The sequence below is a fragment of the Narcine bancroftii genome, chromosome 2, assembly GCF_036971445.1.
Source record: "Narcine bancroftii isolate sNarBan1 chromosome 2, sNarBan1.hap1, whole genome shotgun sequence".
In the NCBI taxonomy this organism is placed as follows: Eukaryota; Metazoa; Chordata; class Chondrichthyes; order Torpediniformes; family Narcinidae; genus Narcine; species Narcine bancroftii.
In genome coordinates this window covers 191,498,975-191,524,772 of record NC_091470.1, presented here as the reverse complement: position 1 = coordinate 191,524,772, position 25,798 = coordinate 191,498,975, and the positions used below count along the sequence as shown (strand labels likewise).

At 52.5% G+C, this 25,798-nt stretch overlaps 1 protein-coding gene across 5 annotated transcripts; it reads right to left on the bottom strand.

Moving 5' to 3' along the window:
• Positions 1 to 382: 382 nt before the first annotated feature.
• tap1 (transporter 1, ATP-binding cassette, sub-family B (MDR/TAP)) lies at positions 383 to 23,967 on the bottom strand. Of its 5 annotated transcripts, none has more exons than XM_069919745.1 (12): positions 23,792 to 23,967; positions 21,713 to 22,234; positions 20,994 to 21,108; positions 19,895 to 20,025; positions 14,079 to 14,284; positions 12,751 to 12,948; positions 11,716 to 11,844; positions 8,496 to 8,684; positions 3,907 to 4,080; positions 3,251 to 3,407; positions 2,383 to 2,519; positions 383 to 2,168 (listed from the first exon to the last, which is right to left on the bottom strand). In XM_069919745.1, the coding sequence occupies exons 1-12, from the start codon at positions 23,850 to 23,852 to the stop codon at positions 1,956 to 1,958; spliced, it is 2,232 nt and encodes a 743-aa protein (XP_069775846.1). In that variant the 5' UTR covers positions 23,853 to 23,967; the 3' UTR covers positions 383 to 1,955. The 5 variants fall into 5 exon arrangements, with proteins under 5 accessions (XP_069775846.1, XP_069775841.1, XP_069775843.1 ...); XM_069919740.1 differs by having other exon boundaries at positions 12,751 to 12,933; positions 23,792 to 23,867; XM_069919742.1 differs by having other exon boundaries at positions 23,738 to 23,805.
• Between the last annotated feature and the right edge of the window lie 1,831 nt (positions 23,968 to 25,798).

Sequence of the window (25,798 nt, the reverse complement as noted above, 5' to 3'; positions counted from 1 at the left end):
TATGTCCCAGTCTGCACCGACATGTCTGCCCATGTCTTTCCTTGTCAGTCCATGGGTGTCCTTCTTTGTATGTCTGTCCATGGCCTCATTCACTGTCAATCCAAGGCCATCCATGACTTGGAGAAGCAACACTGAATATTCTGTGTGGGCCCTCTCCAACCGAATGGCACTAACATCGCCCACCTTCCCATTCCCTCTGTCTCCCTATCTCCAGCTCTCTCCTCCCCTCCCCACTTACAGAATCATCCCTCCACCCTCTGTTTGCTACTCTGCCCTCCCTCCCTTATCCACCTATTACCCTCCGCCTGCCCCTCCTCCCAGCATTTTATTCAGCCACCCGCCAAAATTTTGTTCAAAACTTGATGTTGGCCTCAAGCCTAAATAGTTGGTTATGGATCTTTATTTTGCACATAAATTAGTTTGACCTGCGGACGTTCTCCAGCATTTTGTGTTTGTACTTCAGCCGCAGAGTCTGCAGACCTTCCTGTTTTAGTCCCCGCACTGGGAGCAATGTTTAACGCGTATCCCAGTGCACCCCGACGGACTTGGGGCAGCGGTGGACTAACAATTCGGCTCAGTAAAGGGGGCCCGAGGGGAAGGGAGCCCTGGTCTCTACTGACTGCGACTGTGTGGGTGAAGCTGCTAGTGACAGTGGGTGGCATCGGGGACCTCTCGCTGCCCGGGTGGGGGGGGGGGGGGGGGGCGGCAAGGGACCTCTTCCTGCCTACGGGGACGTGACCTCTCCCTCCCCAGCGAGGAGGGGACAGGGACGTGACCTATCCCTCCCCAGCGAGGAGGGGTCAGGGACGTGACCTCTCCCTCCCCAGCGAGGAGGGGACAGGGACGTGACCTCTCCCTCCCCAGCGAGGAGGGGTCAGGGACGTGACCTCTCCCTCCCCAGCGAGGAGGGGACAGGGACGTGACCTCTCCCTCCCCAGCGAGAAGGGGTCAGGGACGTGACCTCTCCCTCCCCAGCGAGAAGGGGTCAGGGACGTGACCTCTCCCTTCCCAGCAGGATATTTGATCTGTTATGGAGGATAAATGGGAGGTACGGAGAGAGCCCGGGATAAACAGAAGATATGGGGAGATCTCGGGATAAACAGGCGGGGAGATTTTCCGGGATAAAGGGGAGGTGTGGAGGGATCTCGGGATAAACAGGCGGGGAGAAAAGGGGCGGTGTGGAGAGATCCCGGAATAAAGAGGAGGTGCAGAGAATTCCTGCGAAAAACAGGAGCTGTGGAGAAATCCCAGGATGAACATGAGGCCCGGAGAGATCCCGGGATAAAGGGGAGGCGTGGAGAGATCCCGGGATAAACGGCAGGTGTGGAGAGATCCTGGGATAAAGGGGAGGCGCAGAGAGATCCTGGGATAAATAGGAGGTGCGGAGATATCCCGGAATAAAGGGGAGGCATGCAGATATCCTGGGATAAACGGGAGCTGAAAAGAGATCCAGTGGAACCACTGATTTAATTGAAATGAACATTTGACGGTAAATCATCACCCCCCCACTCCCACTGAGGGGCATGCCCTCCCCAGCCTTAATCCACTGGAGAGTCCCCATTCCCACTCCCACCCGCAGGCAGTAAAACCCCTGGCATGGATCCTCGCCCCCCCCCCCCCCCCCACGCCCCAACAGCATGGATCCTTGCCCCCCTCTTAGACAGGACCCCTCACGCCATCTGGGCTTCGTGACCCATCAGAACTTTCCCCTTGGAGAAGGCCCCACTCGCTCTGGTTTCCACACCTGCGCCCCACCTCCAATCAGAGCGTCATCGACTGAGTTAAGTCCCCACCCCTTCTTCTGGTCCAGGCCTCACCTGCCCCACCCAGATGGGAACCTGTCAGGGATCTCCTTTCCCCTGGACAGAGCACCGGCCTCAGTCAGGGCTTCAGCCACCCAACACACCCCCCCCACCCCAGTCAGGGCTTCATTTCAACCCCCCCCCCCCCCCCATTCAGGTAACCACATCCCACCAGGAATCGCCCTGTGTGTGGAGCAGGCGGTGGAATCTCCCCCCACTCTGCCGCAGCTGCTGGGGGGTCCCCTCCTCTACCACCTCCCCCTTCTCCAGCACCACGACCCAGTCGGCCCTCTCCATCACATTTGGGCGGTGGGTGATCACCAGCACGGCGCGGTCCCCGTCCCCGCGGTAAACCGACTGATGTACCTGCAGAGAGGGAAAGGGGGGAGATGGATTAATGGATGAGGGGAGAGGGAAGGGGAAAGTAGAGAGAACGGGAAGGGAGCTTGCTCGAGGGGGAGGGGCACGAGGGGGTGCGGCTGTGATGGGATGGGGAGGGGATAGTCCTGGCTGGAGGGAGTGGAGTGGAGGGTGGAGGAAAGAGTCCCTGCCGGATGAGGGTTGGGGGGGGTGGACTCACCAGATACTCCGTCTCACTGTCTAGGCAGCTTGTTGCATCGTCCAAGATGAGGACTTGAGGGTCTCGAATCAGAGCACGGGCGATGGCCACTCGCTGCTTCTGCCCCCCTGATAGATGCCCCCCCTTTTCACCAGCATCTGTGAGTGCAGGGAGGAGTCAGCGGCTGCACCCTCACCCACAGCCACACAATCCCCTATTATCTCCCTAACATCATCCCGCCCCATACTCCAGCAGACACCCACACATATCAGCCCCTTCTCACCTCCCACAATCACACCTCTTCAACCCCTCCCATCATCTGTTCCATCCTCAGCCATTTCCCCTTCCAAACCCTGGCCCACACCCATACCCCCTCCAGTCCACTCCCTCCGACCCCCCTTCCTGTCTGTACCCTGCGACCCTCCCTCCGGTCCGCTCTCTCCAATCCCCTCCCCTTCTCCATGAACACTGTTGCTCCCTGACCTTCTCATCCTGTTCCCCTCCATCCCCCTCCCCTCTCCCACCCCACCTCCCCCACTCCACAGCCTTCCATCCCACTCCTCTCCCCTCTCTCTCCCACCCCACCTCGCCCAACATGGCACTCTATCCAAATCCGCTCCCCACTCTCCCGTCCACACCCACACTCCGCGGCCCTCCATCCCACCCCCTTCCCCTCTCTCACTCTACCCAATTCCACTCCGCAGCCCCTCTCCCCACCTCATCTACTCCTTCCTGGCCCTCCTCCCCCCCCCCATCCTGCCCCACTCCGTGGCCCTCCATTCCTCCCTCCCCTCTCGTCCCATTCTGCCACCTTTGCTCCCTCTCACAACCCCTAACCCCCTCCTTGGCCATCCATCCCCTCGCTCCCCCTCCCTGCTCTTCTACTCACTTGTGTTATACTCGTCCCTCAGATCTGTGATGAACCCGTGAGCACAGGTCCTTTTTGCTGCATTAACGACTGACTCGGGGGAGAAGTCCAGTCCGTAGGCGATGTTCTCCCCCACCGAGCGGGCGAACAGCACTGGTTCCTGGTCCACGAGGGTCACCTGGAGAGGGAGAACTCCATCACCCTGGGGAGAGTGTTCTCACAGCTCTCGGGAGGAGAAATGGTGTGAAGGGGGCAGACAGATGGGTTTGTTCCCCCATTACCCCTGCACCTTGTGCATTCGTCCCCATTGCCCTGTTTCCCACATGCCCCTAACTGATGTACTCCCTGTGTCCCATCTCCTTCCATCCACATCACCCTCCATCCCCATCCCAGTAATCCATCTGCTCCCTCCACTTGTTCCACCCTCTGCCCCTCCTCACCCTATTCCCCAGCCCTCCTCTCCAGTGGCAACCGCTCCTCCTGTCTCTCCCCCTCTGCATCCCCCACCCCTCTTCCCCATCCTCCACCCCATTGCCTACTCCCCTGTGTCCCCCACCCATCCCCACCTTCCCCTATTTCCTCCTCCCCCTCACCATATCCCCCAACCCTCTGCCTCAACCCCCTTCCTCTCCCTGTGGCCCCTACTCCTCCCAGCACCTCCTCCCCCCCAACCTCACCTTACAGTGATAGAAGCAGTGCTGGTATTCTTTGATGGGATGCCCGTCCAACAGGATGTGCCCGGACTGGGGCTGGTATAAACGCTGCAGGAGGGACACGCAGGTGGTCTTTCCTCCCCCTGTCACACCCACCAGGGCCGTCACCATCCCGCTCCGCACCACAAAAGACACGTCCTGCAAACACACATGTCCCAGCGTCACCCACTGTCATGCACAGGGGGGTGGAGGGTGGGAAGAGTGAGCGATGATAGGATTGAGAAAAGAGGAATGGGGGTGGGTGAGGTGGAGGTGAGGTGTCAGGGAGGGTGGGTGATGGGGAAGGGGGGTGATGGGGAGCGGGGAGTGGAGGGGTGTAAGCTGGAATGGTATGTGTTCTAGCCTGTAAGACCACTGCCATGTCCCCACCCCTGGTGGATTTGTGGTTTTGGTGGTGGTGAGAAGAGGTGCAAGTGGGTGAGCGTAGAGTGTTGGGCGCAAGCAGAGTCCACTGAAAATTTAATAGACTCACAGACTGTACAAGAATACAACCTAAAGATGTATCCTTTCAATTATCGCAGATTCCTCACGTCTCAGTTGCAATCTACCTGTATTCAAGAAGATTGTATAGTACATTTGTCGTTTAAAGGGCGGGAATTGTGTACGATTCGCCTGTATGTACTTGATGAATTGTGTGCTCCAGTGTTGTTGGGTCTGGACTTCCTGTGTCACCTTAAAAGCGTGATCTTGGAGTATTCTGGCCCCCACCCCCCACCCCGTAATGGTTCAGAATGGAGGGCCTCTAAAATCAGGACCCACATGCAGCCTCTCCACACTGAATATTGACTCCCCTCCTCTCTTCCCGAATCTGTCCTCGGACTGCAAACCCATTGCTACCGAGAGCAGGATGTACAGTCCAGCAGACCGAGATTTTATAACGTTGAGACACAACATCTGCTCGAAGAGGATATCATCGAATATAGAGCACAAGTCCAGGCTAGTAATTGATTATAGCCAAACCATTAACTGGTATACACTCCTGGATGCATAACCCTCCCTCAAATTTCAGACATGGTGAATGATATTGCACGCCATCAGGTCTATTTGACCATCAACCTGAAAGCTACCAGCTGCCAATCTGTTCTGAGGACCATCCACATATGGCAGTTGAGGCTAACGGCCGTCTCTATCAATTCCGGAGGGTCCCTTCAGGTATTACTAATGGGGTTTCTATCTTCCAGAGGCAGATGGACAGAATTGAAGGCTACCTTCCCCTACCTCGATAATGTCACTATCTGTGGCCACACCTTGGAAGGCTATGATGCCAACCTCCAGAGTTTTTTCCATACAGCAAAAGCTCTGAACCTCACTTATAACTCTGACAAGTGCATGTTCACGACTAAACGTCTGGCTATCCTTGGCTACGTGGTGGAGAATGGCATGATTGGCCCCGATCCCGATAGGATGCGCCCCCTGTTAGAGCTCCCTGTTCCTAGAACCATAAAGGCTTTGAGGAGATGCCTGGGGTTTTTCTCATATTATGCCCATAGGCTGATAACGTTCGCCCTCTTTTAAAAGCCACTAATTTCCCCCCTCGGCTGAAGACCAAATGGCTTTTAACTACCTTCGGAACCACATTGCTCAAGCCGCCATGCACACGGTGTACAAGAATGTCGCTTTCCAAGTGGAAAGCGACACTTCGGACTTAGCCCTGGCCACTACCCTCAACCAGCCGGGCAGATTGGTTGCATTCTTTTCTCGGAGAGCTCCAGTACCCCTCTGTGGCAAAGGAGGCTCAAGCCACTGTAGAAGTCGTGAGGCACTGGAGACACTACCTGGCTGGTAGGAAATTTACGCACCTCGCTGACCAGTGCTCTGTTGCATTCATGTTTAATAATATTAAGAGGGGAAAAATCAAGAATGACAAGATTGCTAGGTAAAGGATCGAGCTCTCCACCTCCAAGTATGACATTGCCTATCAGCCAGGAGCCCTTAATGACCCTCCAGATGCCTTATCCAGAGGAAGCTGTGCCTCTGCACACACTGGCCAACTGCGGTCTCTGCATAATGAGCTCTGCAATCCTGGGATCACCCGCATGGCACATTTTATCAAGGCGCGCAATCTGCCCTACTCCATGGAAGACGTCAGGGAAATGACCAAGTCTTGCCAGGTCTTCACGGAGTGCAAGTCGCATTTCTACCGCCCTGCAAAGACGTACCTGATCAAGTCATCCAGGCCCTTCGAACGGCTCAGTGTCAATATTAAGGGACTTCTCCCCTCCATGAATGGGAACACCACCTTCATCTCTGTCATTGATGAGTACTCTTGCTTCCCGTTCGCCATTCCACGCCAAGACATGTCCACTTCGTCAGTCATAAAGGCCTTAGACTCAATTTTTGCCCTGTTCGGGTATCCCAGCTATATTCATAGCGACCGGGGCTCATCTGGTGAGGGGCATCGCGCCCAGCAGGGCTACTAGCTGAAACCCCTTGGGGAACAGGCAGGTTGAAAAGGAAAACACCACAGTCTGGAAGGCTATCAAACTGGCTCTGAAGTCAAGAGGACTTCTAGATTCACACTGGCAGTGTCCTCCCTATGGTTCTCCATTTCATCCAGTTGCTACTTTGTATCGTGACCAACGCTACTTCTCACGAGCTCCTATTCAATTTCGAGAGAAGGTCGGGATCGGGAACTACACTCCCACTCTGGTTCCCTACTCCTGGTCCAGTCTTTCTCAGGAAACACGCGAGGAGAAGCAAGACTGACCCCCTGGTGGAGAGGGTGAAATTGGTCCACGCCAATCCCACGTATGCCTATGTGGAGTACCTGGATGGCAGGGAGGACAACATCTCCATTAGGAACCTGGCACCTGCCAGAACCGAGGGTCCATTGCCTCAGGTGCCCTGCAAGCCATGGAGCTCATTCTCGCCACTCTCAGTCAGGGCCTCAGGGGATCCAGTTCAGGAGGAAAGTGCAGCCCCCTCCATCGTCAAGTTGGAGACCCAGCATGCCACTCCTCCCACACAAGGGGACCAAGAGACCCAAGGCCCTCCTGTGCTTAGGCGCTCCACCAGGATTTCCAGACCCCCAGACTGCTTAAATTTGTAAATAACTATTTTTAAAAAAATTTCTGAATCAATGTTCTCATCTTTATCCACAGACCCTAAATTCTGCAGGATGGGATGAATACAGGGAACTGAGATTCACTGGTGTTATACTGATTGCTGGCTCCGCCCCCATCTACCCATATATATAATCCTGGTTTCCAGCCTAAAACCTAAGACCCTCTGAAGATCACTGTAAGACCTTACCCTCAGTTATAAGCTAATAAAAGCATATGCTCTCCCACCAGTCATGAGAGCTTTTATTCATGCTACAGTGGGGCTGTGTGCTCAGAGTTTGTACACGCACAGAATGGGGTTGTGTGTTTAGAGTGTGTGTATGTGCAGAATGGGGCTGCATGCTCAGAGTGTGTGTACACGCACAGAGTGGGGCCGCATGCTCAGAGTGTGTCTACACGCACAGAGTGAAGTTCAATGCTCACAGTAGGTGTACACGCACAGAGTGGGGCTGTGTGCTCAGAGTGAGTGCACATGTACAGAGAGGGGCTGCGTGCTCAGAGTGGGTGTACACACACAGAGTGGAGCTGCGTGCTCAGTGTGTGTACACACACAGAGTGGGGCTGCGTGCTCAGTGTGTGTACACACACAGAGTGGGGCTGTGTGCTCAGTGTGTGTACACACACAGAGTGGGGCTGCGTGCTCAGTGTGTGTACACACACAGAGTGGGGTTGCGTGCTCTGAGTGGGTGTACACATACAGAGTGGGGCTGCGTGTTCAGAGTGGGTGTACACACACAGAGTGGAGCTGCATGCTCAGTGTGTGGACACACAGAGTGGGGCTGTGTGCTCAGAGTGGGTGTACACACACAGAGTGGGCTGCATACTCAGTCTGTGTACACACACAGAATGGGGCTGCGTGCTTAGTGTGTGTACACACACAGAGTGGGGCTGCGTGCTCAGTGTGTGTACACACACAGAGTGGGGCTACGTGCTCAGTGTGTGTACACACACAGAGAGGGGCTGCGTGCTCAGTGTGTGTACACACACAGAATGGGGCTGCATGCATAATCCGGGGGTGGATAGGACATGTGCGTTGAAGAAACTGTGAGTCACGTGGAGAGGAGGTGATCAGATTGATTGGTGGGACAGGTTCGAAGGGCTGATTAGCCTCCTCTTGCTTGTGTTCCCGTGACCAACCAAACCTCCACGCATTACTCCCCAACGTGCTGGTAGTAGACTTGGGAGCCCTAGTCCTCAAGGGGAACTGAGGATCATCGATCACTGGTCACATCCTGACATCACCTGAATCCCACTTACTTCTGTGTTCTGGGTCTTCTGGTTCTCCACCACCATGGGCCAGAAGCAACTCGGTGGGCTGAAGGGCCAGTGGAAACTTCCCGATACTGGTCAACAAGTCCTGGGCAGCTCTGACAAGCCCCGATGGGGGTATGGAGTGTCACTGCACCTGCCCCCACCCTCTGACTTGCCAGAGCAGAGTCACCCACTCCCCACCTGCCCACCACCCCTAGCCCCCCCACCACCCCATCTTACCTTCAACACCGGGATATCTGGCTGGCTGGGGTAAGAGAAGGTCACGTTCCTGAACTCGATGTGAGCCTTGAGCCTCTCTGGAGCGAGAGTTGCCATGGGGTCCAGTTCAGGTTGGAGATCCATGTACTCAAAGACTTTCTCCGAGGCCCCAACAGCCTTCTTCACTTGAGGGTAGGTATGGAGCAGGGCCTGTGGTGACACAGGGCTGGTGTTAGTGTGATCCACTGACATGGCCTTCACAGGCTGCACGTCCATGTTGCCCCTAAGAATGGGGTGGAGAGCTGCCTTCTTGAACCACTGCAGTCTCGAGGTACAATTCTATTGGGGAAGGAGCTCTGGAACTGGCAGAGGGACCATTTTCCTGAGGGCAGTTCCAGGAGCTGATGGGGTGTCCGGGGGGGGGGGGTGTTAGGCCAGATGATAGAGGTGAAAAGGTAGAAGCTGTGTGCAGTGAGACTGTGAGGAACGGTAGGCAGTGAATGGAGTCAGCAGGATAAGGTTGAAAGGTGCATACTTTAATACAGGAAAAGCAAAGAATAAAGTGTGGTGAATTTGAAGCGTGGATCTGGGAAAGGAATTATGATGTTGTGACCATATCACAGAGTTGGACGGTGCAGACAGGATTGGCTGATGCAATTTCTGGGGTGCACGTTGGATGGCTCTTGGACTACACTTCTTGAAATTCAGAAGAAAATGACAGGAGACCTCACAGAAGTATTTTGAACATTTAAAGACATGTACAGAGTAGATGTGGCAAAGTTATTTGCCATGGTCGGGAGTCAAGGACAACAGGGCATAACTTCAGGTTTGAAAAGCGCCAATTTAAAACAGATGCCAGAGAGAGGTGAATCTCTGGAATTTACTACCACAGGCGGCTGTGTAGACCAGCTCGTGGGGTGTATTTAAGGCAGAGATTTTAAAAAATTTAGACACACAGAACAGTAACAAACAATTCTGGCTCACTAGCCAGTGCCGCCCCATTACACCAAATTAACCTGCAACCTCAATACATTTTGGACAGTGGGAGGAAACCAGAGCCCCTAGAGGAAACCTATGGAGACATGAGAACATACAAATTTCTTACAGACAGCGTGGGATTTGAACCCCAGTCCCGATCACTGGTGCTGTAACAGTGTTGCGCTAACCATGCTGTCCACATTGATAGGTATCTGAACAGTCAGGATATCAAAGCTTATGTAGTGAAGACAGAGTAGTGAGACTGAGTGGGAGAATGGGTCAGCTCATGATGGAATAGTGGAGCAGAAACAATGGGCCAAATGGCCTACTTCTGCTACTGTCTTATGGTCTTATAGATGTTTCAAAAGGGGAGGGAGTTAAAAGTGGGGTTCACGTTGCTAATCAGGCATCGTGTTACATCTGTAGAAGGACACTATACTGAGTGATTGCATGTGGAAGTCAGAGTCAGGGAGGGTCACTCTACTGGGAGGATTCTATAGACCCCACCGCCCAATAGCCACCAGTAAACAGGAGTATCTAAATAGGCAAGTTTTGGAAAGATGCAAAAATAACTTCAACTTCCTGACTATTGATGGTTTGCGTGGACAAGCCAGTCAGAGGGGAGGCCTTTCTAATTAACCTGGTCAGGTGATGGACTTCTTGGTGGGGGAGCCTTTCAATTGCAGTGATCAGAACCGCTGACCTTTAGCTCAGACAAGGACTGGAGAACGTTTTGCATTGGAGAAGGGCTGATTACGATAGGATTAGGCAGCACTTTGGGAAAGTAAATTGAGGACAGACGCTCTCAAGGAATTGCACAGCAGAAATGTGGAGGATTTTGAAGGAACAATTACGTGGGGGTTCTGGATAGGTTTGTCCTACTGAGACAGGGAAAAGATGGTAGAGCTATCGTTGACTAGAGAGCTGGGAGAGCTGGTCAGGAGAATACATCATGAAGTAAGGTAACCAAGAAGGAACTTAAGAGGGACTGGAAAGCTTTAAGTGGGCGTGAGGCCAGAGTGAGGGTAAGACCGTGCAAAGATAAAGGGGGGGAGGGGGAAACCATGTGCCGGCAGGTAGGGGAGCTCCATAGTGAATACGTTGCTTCAGTGTTCACCAGGGAGAAGGACCATGTGAGATCAGTGCAGAACAGGCTAATATCAAGGTGAAGAGAGCAAGTGTTTGAGCTTCAGATGGGCAAGTCTCTGGGACCAGATGGAGGTATCCCCCAGGTCACTATAGAAAGCAAGCAAGCCATTCAGAAAGCCATGGGATCCAGGTTCCTTGGATTCAGTATTGCTTACCCTCCGCAGGGAGGGTAGAGTCCTAGGTAGTAATGTGCCTGGATGTTGTTGACTAGTGGAGTTCCGTAGGGATCTGTTTTGGGACCCCTGCTCTTTGGGAATTTTATAAATGACCTGGATGAGGAAGTAGACGGATGGCTAAGTTAATTTGCAGATGGTACAAAGGTGTCGTGGATAGTGTAGGATGTTGAAGGTTACAGCAGAAAAGAGACAGCAGAGTTGGGCAGAAAAGTGGCCGATGGAATCCAATCCAGATGAGTGTGAACTTGAAGGTGTAGTATGTGGTTACGAGCAGGATTCTCAACAGAGTGGAGGAACAGAGATCATGGAGAGGAGGTCTATTCATTAGTCAAGGTACCCACACAGGTGGATAGGGTGGTTAAAAAGGCATATCATGTATTGACCTTCATTGGGGGATTGAGTTCAAGAACTGGGAGGTAATGTTGCAGCTTGATAAGACTGGTTAGACCACCCTTGGATCTCTGCATAGGAAGAATGTGGAAGCTTTTAAAAAGGTGTAGAAGAGATTTACCAGGATGATGATTGGAAGTTATGAACGTCTTGAAGAAAGGTTGAGTGAGCTTGGGCTTTTCTCCTTGCAGTGATAGAGGATAGGAGGCAATGTGGTAAGGATAGCCAACACCGTTGACCCAGGGCAGTAATGGCCAACAGCAGAGGACATGAGTGGAGGACAGTTTCAGGGAGATGTTGGAGGTATGGTTTATTTACCAGGAATGTATTGTCAGGGGTGATAGTACAATAAGGACATTTAAATGACTCAGACAGGCATGTGGATGCAAGAATAATAGAGGGTTATGGGTGTGGGGTCTAATTGTCTGGGAGTTGTCTGGCTGCCAGAGGTGCTGTCTGGGTGTGTCTGATTGCCAGGGGCGCTGTGTCCCTGTCTAGTCTGCAAGTACTTGTAGCATTGACCACCTACCCTGTGTGCCCTCACTCACCTCGATAGCCGAAGTGAACTGCAGCTGGAAGAGGATGAAGGAGACGAGGCCTCCGCCTGTGACACTGCCCTCCGTCACCAGGAAGCCCCCGTAGCACAGGATGCTGACCTTGAGAAACAGGCCTGAGAGCTACAGCACAGGAGGAGTTCCGTTACAGAGGGGGTAGCAACCCAGGGGACAGACCCCACATCACAGACTCCCCTTCTTCCCCAATTCAGATCCACACAGAGCCAACCCCCCCACAGACAAAGACCCTCCCTCCCCTGAAACAGAGACAAGCTCCCACTAAACATCTAGCCCATGCCCTCTGGTTCTTGTCTCACCCAGCCTCAGTGGGAAAGGCCTGCTTGCATTTACTTCAACTGTACCCCTCATAACTGTGCACACTTTGATTAAATCTCCCCTCGTTCTCCGACACCCTAGGGAATAAATTCCCAACCCTGTAACTCCGGCAATATCAGTGTAAGTCTCCTCTGTATTCATTCAATATCCTTCCAATAATGACATGGCCAAAAGGGCACACAATACTCCAGGGTTGGCCTCATTCTTCTCTGTGATGCCATTTTCAGGAAGATGTGGATCTACTGGTCATTCTCCATGTTCCAGCAACACCGACACCGTGGCCCCTAACCAACCAAATGGTGTCTGTTCTCCGAATGATCCAGGGACCACCTGGCCCTGAGACCACACCCTCAACCCTTGATTAAATCTCCTCCCCGATCAGCTCCGCTCAACCCCATCATCCTGTGCCACCACATCCAGTCTCACTCATCCCCTCTCCGTTGCTTTGCTCTTCAACTCCCCCATCAATCCACTCCCCTTGATCCTCCTGATCTCCTTGTTACCACTCCCCTCGACAACACTCCCTCGATCCCACCCCCGACAAACCCCTCAATCCTATATCCCTCAAGCCACCCCATGAATCCCACCAGCACACTCTCCTCCCAGTCTCCTCCAGTCCCACCCACCCCCACCCCTGGGGGGTTGGCCACCCTTCCTCAGTGAGCCCTCACCCTGTATGGTAGTGGGGCTTACATTGTTGGTGCACATGTCAAGGGCGTAGAGCAGGGCCTCCCACTTGTTGAGCTGATAGGTGTGGTGCAGCCGGTTCTCGTAACGACGGCACTCCCCCTCCTCATTGGCAAAGCTTCGTACCGTCCGGATGGCCGAAAAGGTCTCCATCGCCACATCGTTGGCCTTGGCCAGAGATGTTTGGACCTTGACAGACAATCCCTATCACATAGTTAGATCCCAGGGTCAGTGGGCATTGGTGGAGGGCTGCACAGGATGGTCCCAGGGTCAGTGGGCATTGGTGGAGGGCTGCACAGGATGATCTCACGGCCAGTGGGCACTGGTGGAAGGTTGCACAGGATAGTGCCATGGTCAGTGGTCACTGGTGGAGGGCTGCACAGGATGGTCCCAGGGTCAGTGGGCACTGGTGGAGGGCTGCACAGGATGATCTCAGGGTCAGTGGGCACTGGTGGAGGGCTGCACAGGATGGTCCCAGGGTCAGTGGGCACTGGTGGAGGGCTGCACAGTATGATCCATGGGTCAGTAGGCACTGATGGAGGTCTGCCCAGTACAATCCCTGGGTCAGTGGGTACTGGTGGAGAGCTGCACAGGGAGATTCCAGGGTGAGTGGGCATTGGTGGAGGGCTGCACAGGATGATCCCATGGTTAGTGGGCATTGGTTGAGGGCTGCATAGGGAGATCCCAGGGTCCGTGAGCATTGGTGGAGGGCTGTATAGTATGATCCCAGTGACAGTGGGCATAGGTTGAGGGCTGCATAGGGAGATCCCAGGGTCCGTGAGCATTGGTGGAGGGCTGCACAGTATGATCCCAGTGACAGTGGGCATAGGTTGAGGGCTGCATAGGGAGATCCCAGGGTCTGTGAGCATTGGTGAAGGGCTGCACAGGGAGATCCCAGGGTCAGGGATCATCACGAAGGAGTCAAAGAGAGATGGGATTAAGTGAACCACACAGCGAGATCACAGGGTCCAGGAACATTGCAAAGGTTCCTACATGGGAAGATCCCAACAGGTCCCACACAGGGAGAGCCCAGAATCAGGAACCATCAAGGGCACCTGCACAGGGAGATCAGTGTGGGTTTCCTGAACGAGGAGAATCTTGGATCAGGGTCATTGAGGGTCCTCTCTCCTGACTCCCTGAAAGATCCAGATCTCACTCTCCCACCCACTTTCAGAAACATGCAGGGAATGAATAGTGATCAATGTGTTGGTGATTGGTCAACGGGAAAGGGTCTGGGAATGAGGATGACCACAAGGAGGATGCCCAGTAGGGGTGGGAGATTGGGATTGGACACCGGGGAATGTTTTGAGGGGAAGGAGCACTGCCAAACTAACCTGGTAGAACTGGGCGATGAACTCAGGGACGATGATGACAAGTGGAAGCAGCACAAGGGTGAAGAGGGAGAGTTTGAAGGACTGGCCCAGCATAAAGACCAGGAGACACATGGCCCTTATCAGGTACCACATCAAGAGGCTCAGCTGTTCCGTCAACAGGTCACTCATGGTATTTGTATCTGTGGTGATGCAGGATGTGATTTCACCTGGCAACAGAGAACAGTGTTTCATCAAAACATGTCAGTGCACATTTGGGACAGCAATAGATCTCTTGGATCTGGGGTTCTGCATCAACACCCCACAGGAGATCCCCTGGGGTCCTGGACTCCACAGGAGATCCCCTGGGATTCCATACTCTTCACTCCACAGGAGATCTCTTGGGGTCCTGGACCCAATACTCCACATCTATATCAATGATCTGGATAATAATGTGGTAAATTGGATCAGCAAGTTTGCAGATGACACTGAGATTGGAGTCGTTGGGGACAGCTAGGAAGGTTTTAAAAGCTTGCACAGGGATCTGGTCCAGCTGGAAAAATGGGATGACAAATGGCAGATGGAATTTAATGCAGACAAGTGTGAGGTGTTGCAGGTCAGACAAACATGGTAAATGGGCAATGGATCTGGGAATACAGATACTGAATTCCCTGAAAGTGGTGTCACAGGAGAGGGTTGAAAAGAGAGCTTTTGGCACATTGGCCTTCATAAAGGAGTTGTGGAAAGTTGTATCAGAGATCGGTGACATCAATAAGATTGAAAGAGTGCAAAGAAGATTTATTACTGGAATGTTGCCAGGACTTCAGGAGCTGAGTTACAGGGAAATTTTAAACAGGAAGACTTTATTCCCTGAAGGATAGAAGAATGAGGGAAGAGTTGACAGAGGTATTTAAAATTATGAGGGAGATAGAACAAATACAATTGGGCTTTTTTCCATTGAAGTTGGGTGACACACAAACCAGAGGGCATGGGTTAAGGGCAAAAACTAAGGGGGAACATCAGTGGGAACTTCTTTGCACAGAGTGGTGGGGGTGTGAAACGAGCTGTCAGCTGAGGTGGTGAATGTGGCTCAATTTTAACACTTAAGAAGAATTTGGACAGGTACATGGATGGGCGGGGTGTGGAGGGCTATGGACTGGGTCAGGTCAGTGGGAGTAGGAAGAATTATAGTTTGGCAGAGACTGGAAGGGCTGAAAGACCTGTTTTCTGTGCTGCAAGTAACAGGGGCAGGAGGGTGGCTCTGATAGAATAGAATTAGTAGGCTGCTGGTGGAGACAGAGAGGCAAGGAAAGAGAGAGATAGGGGAATGGATCATAGAAATTGGAAAAGTCTATATTGAGACTGCAAAGTTGGTATGAAGGCATCATTTCTCTAACCGAGGTGTTGGCCTCCGTTTGGCAGTGCACAAGCCCATGGGCTGATGTCGGTGTGGCAAAGCTGCGTGGAATTAACATGTTTGGCCACTGGTGGACCCTTGCTTTTGCGGAAGTCAGAGCGATGGAGCTCAACGAAGCAATGTCCTGGTCTGTGTTCAGTCTCTCCAGTCAAGGAGGCCCTAATGGAGTGCCGGATTCAGCAGATGACCCCTGGAGATTCACAAACCCATTGCTTCACTTAGAAGGGCTGCTTAGGGTCCAAATGGTGGTGAGGGAGGAGGTGTGAGTGCAAGTGGAGCACCTCCTGCGGTCACAGGGGTGGAAACTGAGGGGCTGATTGGAGGGAGGGAATGAGTGCGTCCCCCACCTTTGTATTCAGGCATCTGTCTGAGTTTCTGCACTGCTGGTGAAGGGCTCACGCCTGAAATGTCGACTGCCTTTTACTTCCTGTGGATGTTGTGTGACCTGCTGGGTTTTTTTTCTAGCACTTGCAGATTTCCTCGTTTACTTCCAGGTGCAGAGGTGAGTTCACAAAACATACAGGAAGAAAGCTAATAAATGTAAAAGGACGTGAAAATAAATCAGTAAATATAGTTACAGAAAACAGGGAGGTGCTGGATAAGTGGAGGGAGATGGTCAGTGAGTGATTCGGGGCGGGACCTTTACAGTGGGAAGGGTGTGGCCACTGGAATCACAATGGACGTGACAAAATAACACACAAGGCATTTCTAAAGTGAATCAAACGGATTTACCCTTCATCACCCGCACAATCTTTTAAAAGACCGAATCACGCGCTTGACCCATGCTGACGTCATCATGCACTGATGTCACATGGCTGGTTCAATGCCTTCTGGGAGTTGTAGTGCCACCACAGTGCCATTACACGACCCTCCCCCCCCACAGAACCACAGAAAGGTTTGTTTCTCTTTTAGGTTGTCGACCTCTGCGACAGACTGTTAGCTGCTGCAGTGGGGAAAGCTGGTTTAAGCCTGTCAATAGTGAAAGACTGTGGCTTCCCTCCAATGTCCAAATTACAGGTTGACCTAGTTTGTCTGAGTATCCTATAAGGCCCTTTGTAGGGTAACTGTAAATGTTGACCAAGTGTTCACCTTCAGATGAAGACACATTTACACTGTTTGAGGTCTTCAGGTACAAAGGAAGAAGGTTCTCCATGCAAAGATGGTGGCATAGGGGTCAATTTTCCTATGATCTCCCTTAGCCTGCTCAACGGTTCCTTAGGATCATTGCTGGAGTTGGAATGGTAGAGGATGAACTTCCCTGGAATAACCAACGGTGCGCCATACACGAGCGCCACAGATGAAGCTTAGAGGCCCTCCTTTGGAGTTGTTCTAATGCCCAGTAATACCCAGGGCAGCTCATCAGCCCAGTTTGGGCCCTCTAACCGAGCCATCAAGGTTGACGAGATGTTGATTAAATCTATCCACCCTTCCAATGACCAGGGGATGATAGACATTCATATGAGGAATTTTTGTACTGAGCAAGTGAGACAAAGCCGTTCACAGCAAGGAAGTAAATTGTGGTCCTCTATCTGAAATAACATGCATCGGTAAACTAAAACGAGACCCCCAGGAACTGAGGAATGACTGAGCACGTGTCTGCAGTGGCATCTACCATAGGGACAGCCTAGGGCCACCGTGCAAAACCTGTCTATTACTGTAAAAAAAGTAACAGAATCCTCTTGAAACAGAAAACAGACCATCAATGTCCATGTGGACATGAGCGAAACATCAAGTAACTGCCGGGAAAGACTGCAGTGATGCCTTAGTGGCGCTGAACTTTTGTTTTCTGGCAGGCAATGCAGGACCTCGCCATTTGTGTAACGTCCTTTTTAAGACTATGCCACATGACCCTGTCCAAAACGATACAAATGGTCGAGCTAATCGATGGATGTGTGAGACCATGCACAGAATCGAATACTCCACATTTCCATGATGCCAGAACTACGAGGTATGGGTGTCCTGTTGATATATCATAGAGGAGTAGTTTGCCATTAACACCAAACTGGACATTTTTCAGTTGCTGGTTCGTGGTTGCAGTCCGATAAGCATTCGTCTCATAGTCATGTTCTTGGGCTGCGGCCAAAGCTGTGTAGTCAATACCTCGAGTGGAGCAGAGTGGGAAAGTGCATCAGCTACTACGTTGTCTTTTCCAGAAATACGTAATATTTTTGTGGAGAATTCTGAAATGAATGATAATTGCCTTCGTTGTCGATCTGACCAGGGCTCTGAAGTCTTGGAAAAGGGCTTGTAATCAGGGGACATAGTAAAATCTCTGCCCTCCAAAAAATAACGGAAGTGTCAAATAGACAAGTAAATGGCCAAAAGCTCCTTATCAAAAGGTCTGTATTTCTTCTCTGCTTCATGAAGATGGCGGCTGAAGAAAGCTAACCGTTCCCATTGCCCGTTGACTTATTGATGAAGTGTGTCTCCTACGGCCATATTGGAAGCGTCTGTACAAAGGGCGGTGACTGTATTTAAAACTGGTATCTGAGCAGAGCAGTAGAGTCAGCTAATCTTTCAACTTCAAGAAGGCGTTGTTTCCCTCTTCAGTCCAATGGATGGTTCTGGTGTTTGTGGACAGTAAATCGAAAAGAGGCTTCGTGATAAGAGCTGCTCTGGAAGAAACCGATGCAAAAAAATTGACCATTTCCAAGAATTCCTGCATGCTTTTAAACAGAGCAGATCTTGAGTACTTAGTAATGGCCTCAACTTTGGATGGCAGCAGAGTCACGCCTTCCTGAGTAATCCTATGCCCCAAGAAATCAATTATTTCTTGTCCAAAATGCATTTATCTGGATTGATGGTCAGTCCAAAGTTTTGAAAACGAATAAAAAGCAAACGAAGATGTTCCAAATATTCCTCTTTGGTCCCACTGGCCATTAAAATGTTGTCAAGGCAAATTAAGACATTGGTCCTAAAGCATCCATCACCCATTGAAATGGGCCTTTCGCCAGATGCCAGGAACAGCATTTTGTCCATTAGTTCTGAAGGGGCGCAGTCTCCCATCACATCCAGATGTAGTAGTTTGGTTGCCCTTTCCCTTCGGGACATACCATATACATGTAATAAAAGTGCCTTTAAAGCGTTGTACGTGGTGGATCTCGTAGGAAGTCACCAACCCTCTTAGCAACGGTCTGGTCCAGGGCACTGATGAGATGGTAATAACGAGTGGTGTCCAACTTGACTTTGCCAAGGTCAAATTGTGCTTCATCCTGTTGGAACCACAGTTCAGGCTCAGCTGTCCAGAAAGGTGGCAGCTTCATAGCAATGGCTGCAGAGTCCATCTTCACAGGTGCTTGAAGGTCCAGAATATTTCTCTGTGGGTGAGTCAACCTGTCCCAAACACCACTCAGAGCAGACATCCCCCTAGCTCCCCTCCACTCCCCTCTCTGCCCTTCATGCCTCCATGAACACATCCTCTCCCCTCTCTGGAAATAAAGTCTCTCTGATCAGTCTCTCGAAGTCCCTCCAACTACCCTCTCCCTCACTCCTCCCAGTCTTCCACCTCTAATCTGGATGTACCCCTCCTTATCCTGGTTTCCTCTCATTTCCCTACCTCTCTTTATACCCATATCTCTCTCTCACACACACACGCGCGCGTATGCACTCAGATACACTCACCCCCACTTAGACAAACACACTCACATACACACACACTCACTCACAGACACACCCCCACAGACACAAACACACACTCATAAACAAACACATACACACAGACACTTTCCCCAACATAGACACAAACACACATAATCCCAGAGAAACACACCCCCACACAGACACAAACACACATACTCCCACAGAGACAGACACACATACACCAAGTGACAGACACACACATACTCCCACAGAGAGACACACCCCCACATAGACACAGACACACATATACCCAGAGACAGATACACCCCCACATAGACACAAACACAAATACACCCACAGAGACAGACACACACCCGCATAGACAGACACACATACTCCCACAGAGACAGACACACCCCCACATAGACACAAACACACATACACCCACATAGACACAGACACATACTCCCAAAGAGACAGACACACCCCCACATAGACAGACACACATACTCCCAGAGACACACACATACTCCCACAGAGAGACACACCCCCACATAGATAGACACACATACACCCAGAGACATACACCCCCACATAGATAGACACACATATTCCCACAGAGACAGACACATTCTCCCAGAGACAGACAACCCCCACATAGAACAAACACACATACTTCCAAAGAGTCAGACGCACCCCCACATAGACACAAACACACACCCACATAGACACAGACACACATTAATCTGTACTTTTCTGTATTTTTTTACTATCTTCTCCCCCTCATTCCTTTTGTATCAGTACCTCTGCTGTTTCCACTACTGGGAAGGATTGCATTCCATACCTGTGTGCCGAGTGTCAAAGAATTCAATCTTCTGGTGTACGACAGATCTGAACAAGGCACTCTGGATCCGGGTGTGAACCCTCGTCATTGTGGTATTGAAGATATAGTCACAGAGAAACTCCAAAACAGCACTGTGAGAGACAGGGACAGGGTCACTAGGTGACAGGCAGGGCACTGTGGAGGTTAGGGGTCCCATTTGGGGCATGGAAGAGGTCAGGGGTCATAGGGTTGCAGATGGCATTATTAAGAATCACAGGTCTCCAGATTACAGATTGGACCCTGAGACAGCAACTGGGTCACACATTACAAACAGGGGTTGTGAAGTTCTACTGGGGTTACAGGCAACTCCGTAAGGATCAGCAGTCATTGGGCTACAGGTGGTACAGTGATGGTCAGGATCACTGGCGTTACAGACAGCATGGGTGAGGATCGGAGGGGGGTAGGGGCATTGTGTTATAAGCAGCATCAGGGTCAGGGATCACTGAGTTACAGGCAGTACTGTGAGGGTCAAGGACATTGGGGTTACAGGCAGCATCCTGAGGGTCGGGGTCAATGGGTTACACGTGGTATGGTGAGGGTCAGGGGTCACCAAGGTTACAAACGGCACCATGAGGGTTGGGGGGTGTTACAGATATCATTGTGAGGGTCAAGGGGTACTGGGGTTACAGGTGGTCGTGATAATGGGACAGTTGCATGTGTCCGAGGGAACGGGACGGTTGTGTGTGCATCCACAGGAATGGGATGGTTGTGTGTGTGTGCAGGTCCGAGGGAATGAGATGGTTGCATGTGTGTCCACGGGAACAGGACGGTTGTGTGTGTGTGTGTGTGTGTGTGTGCCCCCGAGGGAACAAGACGGTTGCGTGTGCTTCCGGGGAAATGGGACGGTTGTGTGTGTGTGTGTGTGTATGTGTCCGTGGGAACAAGAAGGTTGCGTGTGTGTCCGGGGGAATGGGAAGGTTGCATGTGTGTGTCTGGGGAAAATGGGACGGTTTTGTGTGCGCATCTGTTGGATGGGTGATGGTTGTGTGTACATCTATGGGAATGAGACGTTTGGGTGTGTGTCCACAATGAACCCCTTACAACCCACTAGTGATGGTACCTTCCAACGGTGAAGGTGGCCATGGCCATGATGGCGCTGGAGAAAGCCGATGGATTTTCCTTGTTCATCACCCAGTCGGTCATCCGTCCAGTGTAGTAGGGGACAGCCATCTCTCCTGGGGACAGAGAGGACAGTCAGAGCAAGAGCCCCCAGACCACCCACCCCACTGCAAAAGCCCCCTCCCCTCCCCATACATCCCCAAACTCTTCACTCCCTTCCCCCACCTTCCTCTCCTCCTTCCCATTCACCCCACCTCATTCACCCACCTCTACTGCTCCCTCCTCACTTCCCCGTCTCCTCCCATTCCCCTTTCATCCCATTGATTCATCCCTTCTTCACCCCCTCTCCTTCAACCCCAAACTTGCTTCCTAACACTTTATCACCTCTTTCCCTTTCACCCCTACCACCCCACCTTGCTTTTCATGCCCTCTCACCTTCCCACCTTCACCCCCAACCTTTCACCCCACTGTTCCACTCCAACCATAACCACAACTCCAAATCAGTCCACCAGACTCCCTCCCCGCCACCAGTCCACCTCCCCTCTATTCCTTACCTTACCACCACCCCTGTCCTCCATCTCTACCCATTACCCACCTCCCATTCACCCCCCACTCCCCCTCCCCTCCCCATTTTATACCTTCCCTCCCCCCCCCATTTTATACCTCCCCTCCCCCCCCCATTTTATACCTCCCCTCCCCCCAGACCTGGGCTGAACCTACCAGCTGATGAAAGGACGAGTAAGGGGGTGATGAGGAGGAAGCGCCTGGATTCAGGCTTCAGACAGGACAACAGTCGGTAGAGGGAGGCATTCCGGGCTGGTGCCTGGGACTTAACAATCATCGGCAGGAAGCGGCGACTAACAATGAAGCCCAACGCAGTAGCCAGATAGGTGAGGGCCTGCACAGGGCCGGAGTGGGCACCATGCAGGAGCTCGGCACGTGGGGAACGGGCAGCCGCCCATAGGCTTGCACAGGTCGGGAGAAGGAGGCAGCAGGCGGCCAGAGCTGGCCTCAGATCCTGCACCCGGGCAGCAGTGAGCCCCGGCAAGAGCCAACGCAGGGGCTGCAGCAAGGCAGACAACAGGCCCCAGCGCAGCACCGAGCCCACCCACAGCTCCAGAAGTGGTGGAGCCCACCATAGTCGCAGGATCACACGCAGTCCCCAGACCGCAGCAACGTCCAGCACAGCGAGGCACAGAAGGGCGGTACGCACAGTCATGGTCCCAGCATCGATCTCAGTCCCTGAAAAACATGGGAGAGAAAAAAAATCAACATTTCTCTCAAAAATAAACGAAGAAGCGAAAGCCGTGCAAAGGCTGATTTGTAGCGATACAGCATGGCCTGGCACAGGCAACCCATGACATCTATATATTTACAGCACAGAGGACTATCTAGCCAACTAAGACCACCTGATCAACTTACTCAACATTAACTTAACACACCCATTCACCTGGGGATCAGGAAACAGGAGAAGCCAGAGGAAAGGACAAGACAGGATGTGTTGGGACAGGAATGACTAAGACAGGAGAGGATGGGAGGGGACAGGCTGGATGGACATGGAATTGGCTGGGATGGGAATGGAAGGGTTGGGATAGGATAGGATAGAACAGAGTAATGAGGAGAGGGTGCAATAGGGGAGGGAGGAGAGAGGATGACGGGGAGGGGGCGGGGCGACCGGGGAGGGGGCGGGGCGACCGGGGAGGGGGCGGGGCGACCGGGGAGGGGGCGGGGCGACCGGGGAGGGAGCGGGAGGGGGGGAAAGACGAGCGGGGGGTGGGGGGAGAGTGATGGTGAAGGTGGGGAGGAGTGTGACGGTGAGGGAGGAGACGGTGTGGCGGGGAGGGGGAGAGAGAGATCGGAGTTGGAGTCAGACCTGCTGCCGCTGTGGGATGGAGACGGACACTCAATGCCCTGACCTACCGCCCTTTCGCCGGTCCGTTTTCACTACTGGCTTCTCGGTCGGTTCCAATCACTGTCCCGGGGACTGCCTGACGCAAACAGTCGGTCCGGGTGCCATATTTGCTCTGTTCGAGGGACCGAGTGCGGGTCAAGGTCGGACTCGGCGCCGTTGCTGCGACAGTGAAGAGGCGTTCGGGGAAATGTGGGGAAAACGAAAGCGAAAGGTCGGAATTCACACAGCGGGAGGGGGAGTGACCGGGCAGCGAGATGAGCACCCGGCAGCGACCGCCCAGGGAGACGGGCACCGGGCAGGGGGAGACGGGCACCGGGCAGGGGGAGACGGGCACCGGGCAGGGGGAGACGGGCACCGGGCAGGGGGAGACGGGCACCGGGCAGGGGGAGACGGGCACCGGGCAGGGGGAGACGGGCACCGGGCAGGGGGAGACGGGCACCGGGCAGGGGGAGACGGGCACCGGGCAGGGGGAGACGGGCACCGGGCAGGGGGAGACGGGCACCGGGCAGGGGGAGACGGGCACCGGGCAGGGGGAGACGGGCACCGGGCAGGGGGAGACGGGCACCGGGCAGGGGGAGACGGGCACCGGGCAGCGATCGCCCAGGGAGAGATTGATGGGGTCGGTGCCCTCGGGACCGACAGAAAATGAAGGGTGTCTACAAGCCCATCACTCCTTCCCTGGAACAGTTCAATGTTGGACACTGATCCGCAAACCCCATCCCCCCCCCTCCCCGTCACCCCCACCAACCCAACCCCTTCCAATCATCCCTCCCCACCACCCCCCATCCTCATCCCTCCCCATCAACAGCACCCCATCTCCCTATCCTCCTCACCCGACCCCTCCACGACTGACGGGAATTTCTCCGGACGGCGCCAAACTCACTCACCTCCTCCAGAGCTGTGCCGGGTGAGAGTAACCAATGGGACAAGAGCTGCATGGACAGTCATTAGTTGCTGGGTAGAGTGTGCGTCCAGAGTTTGACTTTTCACACCGTCGATAGCTTTGGGCCCGTTGCTGCCCCCTACAGGAAATAACAACTTCAGCCAGTGACGCGACGGCGGGTGTAGTTGCTACATTTGTCAGAAGGGAGAGACTGGCGATGGACGAAGTCCAAGGGAGATTCCCAGGCTTGTCCCTGGGAGCGGAGAGTTATAAACAAACTGGAGAAATACAGGAAACATAATATTCAGTGATAAATAAAGTGCACAAGTTAGAGTCCCTGATTGAGTTTGTCGTTGAGGAGTCTGATGGTGAAGGGGGTTCAGCTCTTCCTGAACCTGCTGGGGTGAGTCTTGTGGCACATACACCTCTTTCCTGACGGTAGCTGCAAGAGCAGAGCGTGTGGATCCTTAACAAGTGGTGGGGAGAGTTTTGCCTGTGATGTGATGTGATGTCCTGGGCTGTGTCCACTACCATTTGTGGGGTTTTCCACTGAGTGGAGACACTGAGTGTCTCTCTGGTGACACCATACCAGACTGTGAGGCAGCTGGTCACCACAATTTCCACCAAATCTCTAGAAATTTGCCAGGGTTTCTGATGTTATTCCAAACCTCTACAAACTCCTAAGGAGGTAGAGGTGCTGACGTGATCCAGGAAAGATCCTCCAAGATAGAGGCTCCTAGGAATTTAAATTTGCTCATCCTCTCCATCTCTGATCCCCCATTAAACACTTCTGATTTTCCCTTCATTAATTTTATGTTGAGCCAGTGGAATGGAATCTGCCATGAACCCGTTGCTGTGAACAGATCCATGATCCGGCTCAAACTGTTACTGTGCTTTGCTGAGTACCTCCACTACAGTAACAGAGACCTCCCAGTAGCCAGCCATTTAAATTCTGAGTCACCCATCCACACTTACATGTCTGTTCATGGCCTTATGTATCATTCCACCCAGGACCCCCCCCCTCAGATTGGAGGAACAACATCTTATTTTCTGTCCGTGCACCCTCCAGCCAGATGGCATTAATATTGATTTCACTGCTAAGCTGCTCACTTCTTTTCCCCTTCCCCATTCCAGGTTTTCCAGTTCCCTCTCCACCCACCCACCCATCCCTTCTCCCCTGATCGCTGCTGTCCCCGCCTCCACCTATCACCTGCCTTATATAACCATATAACAATTACAGTACGGAACAGGCCATCTCAGCCCCTCTAGTCCGCACTGATTTAAGTGAACTCCACTAGTCCCACCTACTCGCTCCCTCTCCATAACCCTCAAATCCCCTGTCATCCATGCACTCATCCAACCTGCTCTTAAATGACAAAACTGACCCTACTGCAACCACCTCTTCTGGAAGGTCATTCCACTCAGCCACCCCTCTCTGAGTGAAGAGGCTTCCTCTCATGTTACTTCTAAACATTTGCCCCCTAACCCTTAACTCATGACTCCTCGTTCCAATCTCCCCTACCCTCAAGGGGAAGAGCCTATTCACATCTACTCTATCTATCCCCCTCATAATTTTATATACCTCAATCAAATCCCCCCTCAACCTTCTACACTCAAATGAATAAAGACCCAATCTACTCAATCTTTCTTTGTATTCTAGATACTGCAATCCAGGCAACATTTTATTAAATCTTCTCTGTAGTCTCTCTACCTTATTGATATCCTTCCTATAATTTGGGAACCAGAAGTTCACACAATATTCCAAACTTGGCCTTGCCAATACCTTGAATAGTCTCAACAACACCTCCCAGCTCCAAAAGCCTTCTTCACCTCCCTACATGAGAATCCACTTTCAATGAACGATAAACCATTATTCCAAGATCCCTCTGTTCCTCTGCATTCCTCAACACCCTCCCCTTCACTGCATATGTCCTATTTTTTTTTATTATTCTTCCCAAAATGAAGCATCTCACACTTATCTACATTAAACTCCCTGCCACCTTTCAGCCCC

What these genes read in the sequence shown, in the direction of transcription:
- tap1 (XM_069919745.1), bottom strand. Translation starts at nt 23,852, where the DNA reads ATGACTGTCCATGCAGCTCTTGTCCCATTGGTTACTCTCACCCGGCAC. An exon ending in CTTTGACACTCGGCACACAG is followed by an intron (nt 14,285 to 19,894) that starts GTATGGAATGCA and finishes CTCTGTTGCCAG; the next exon opens with GTGAAATCACATCCTGCATC. An exon ending in TCATCGCCCAGTTCTACCAG is followed by an intron (nt 12,949 to 14,078) that starts GTTAGTTTGGCA and finishes ACTATGTGATAG; the next exon opens with GGATTGTCTGTCAAGGTCCA.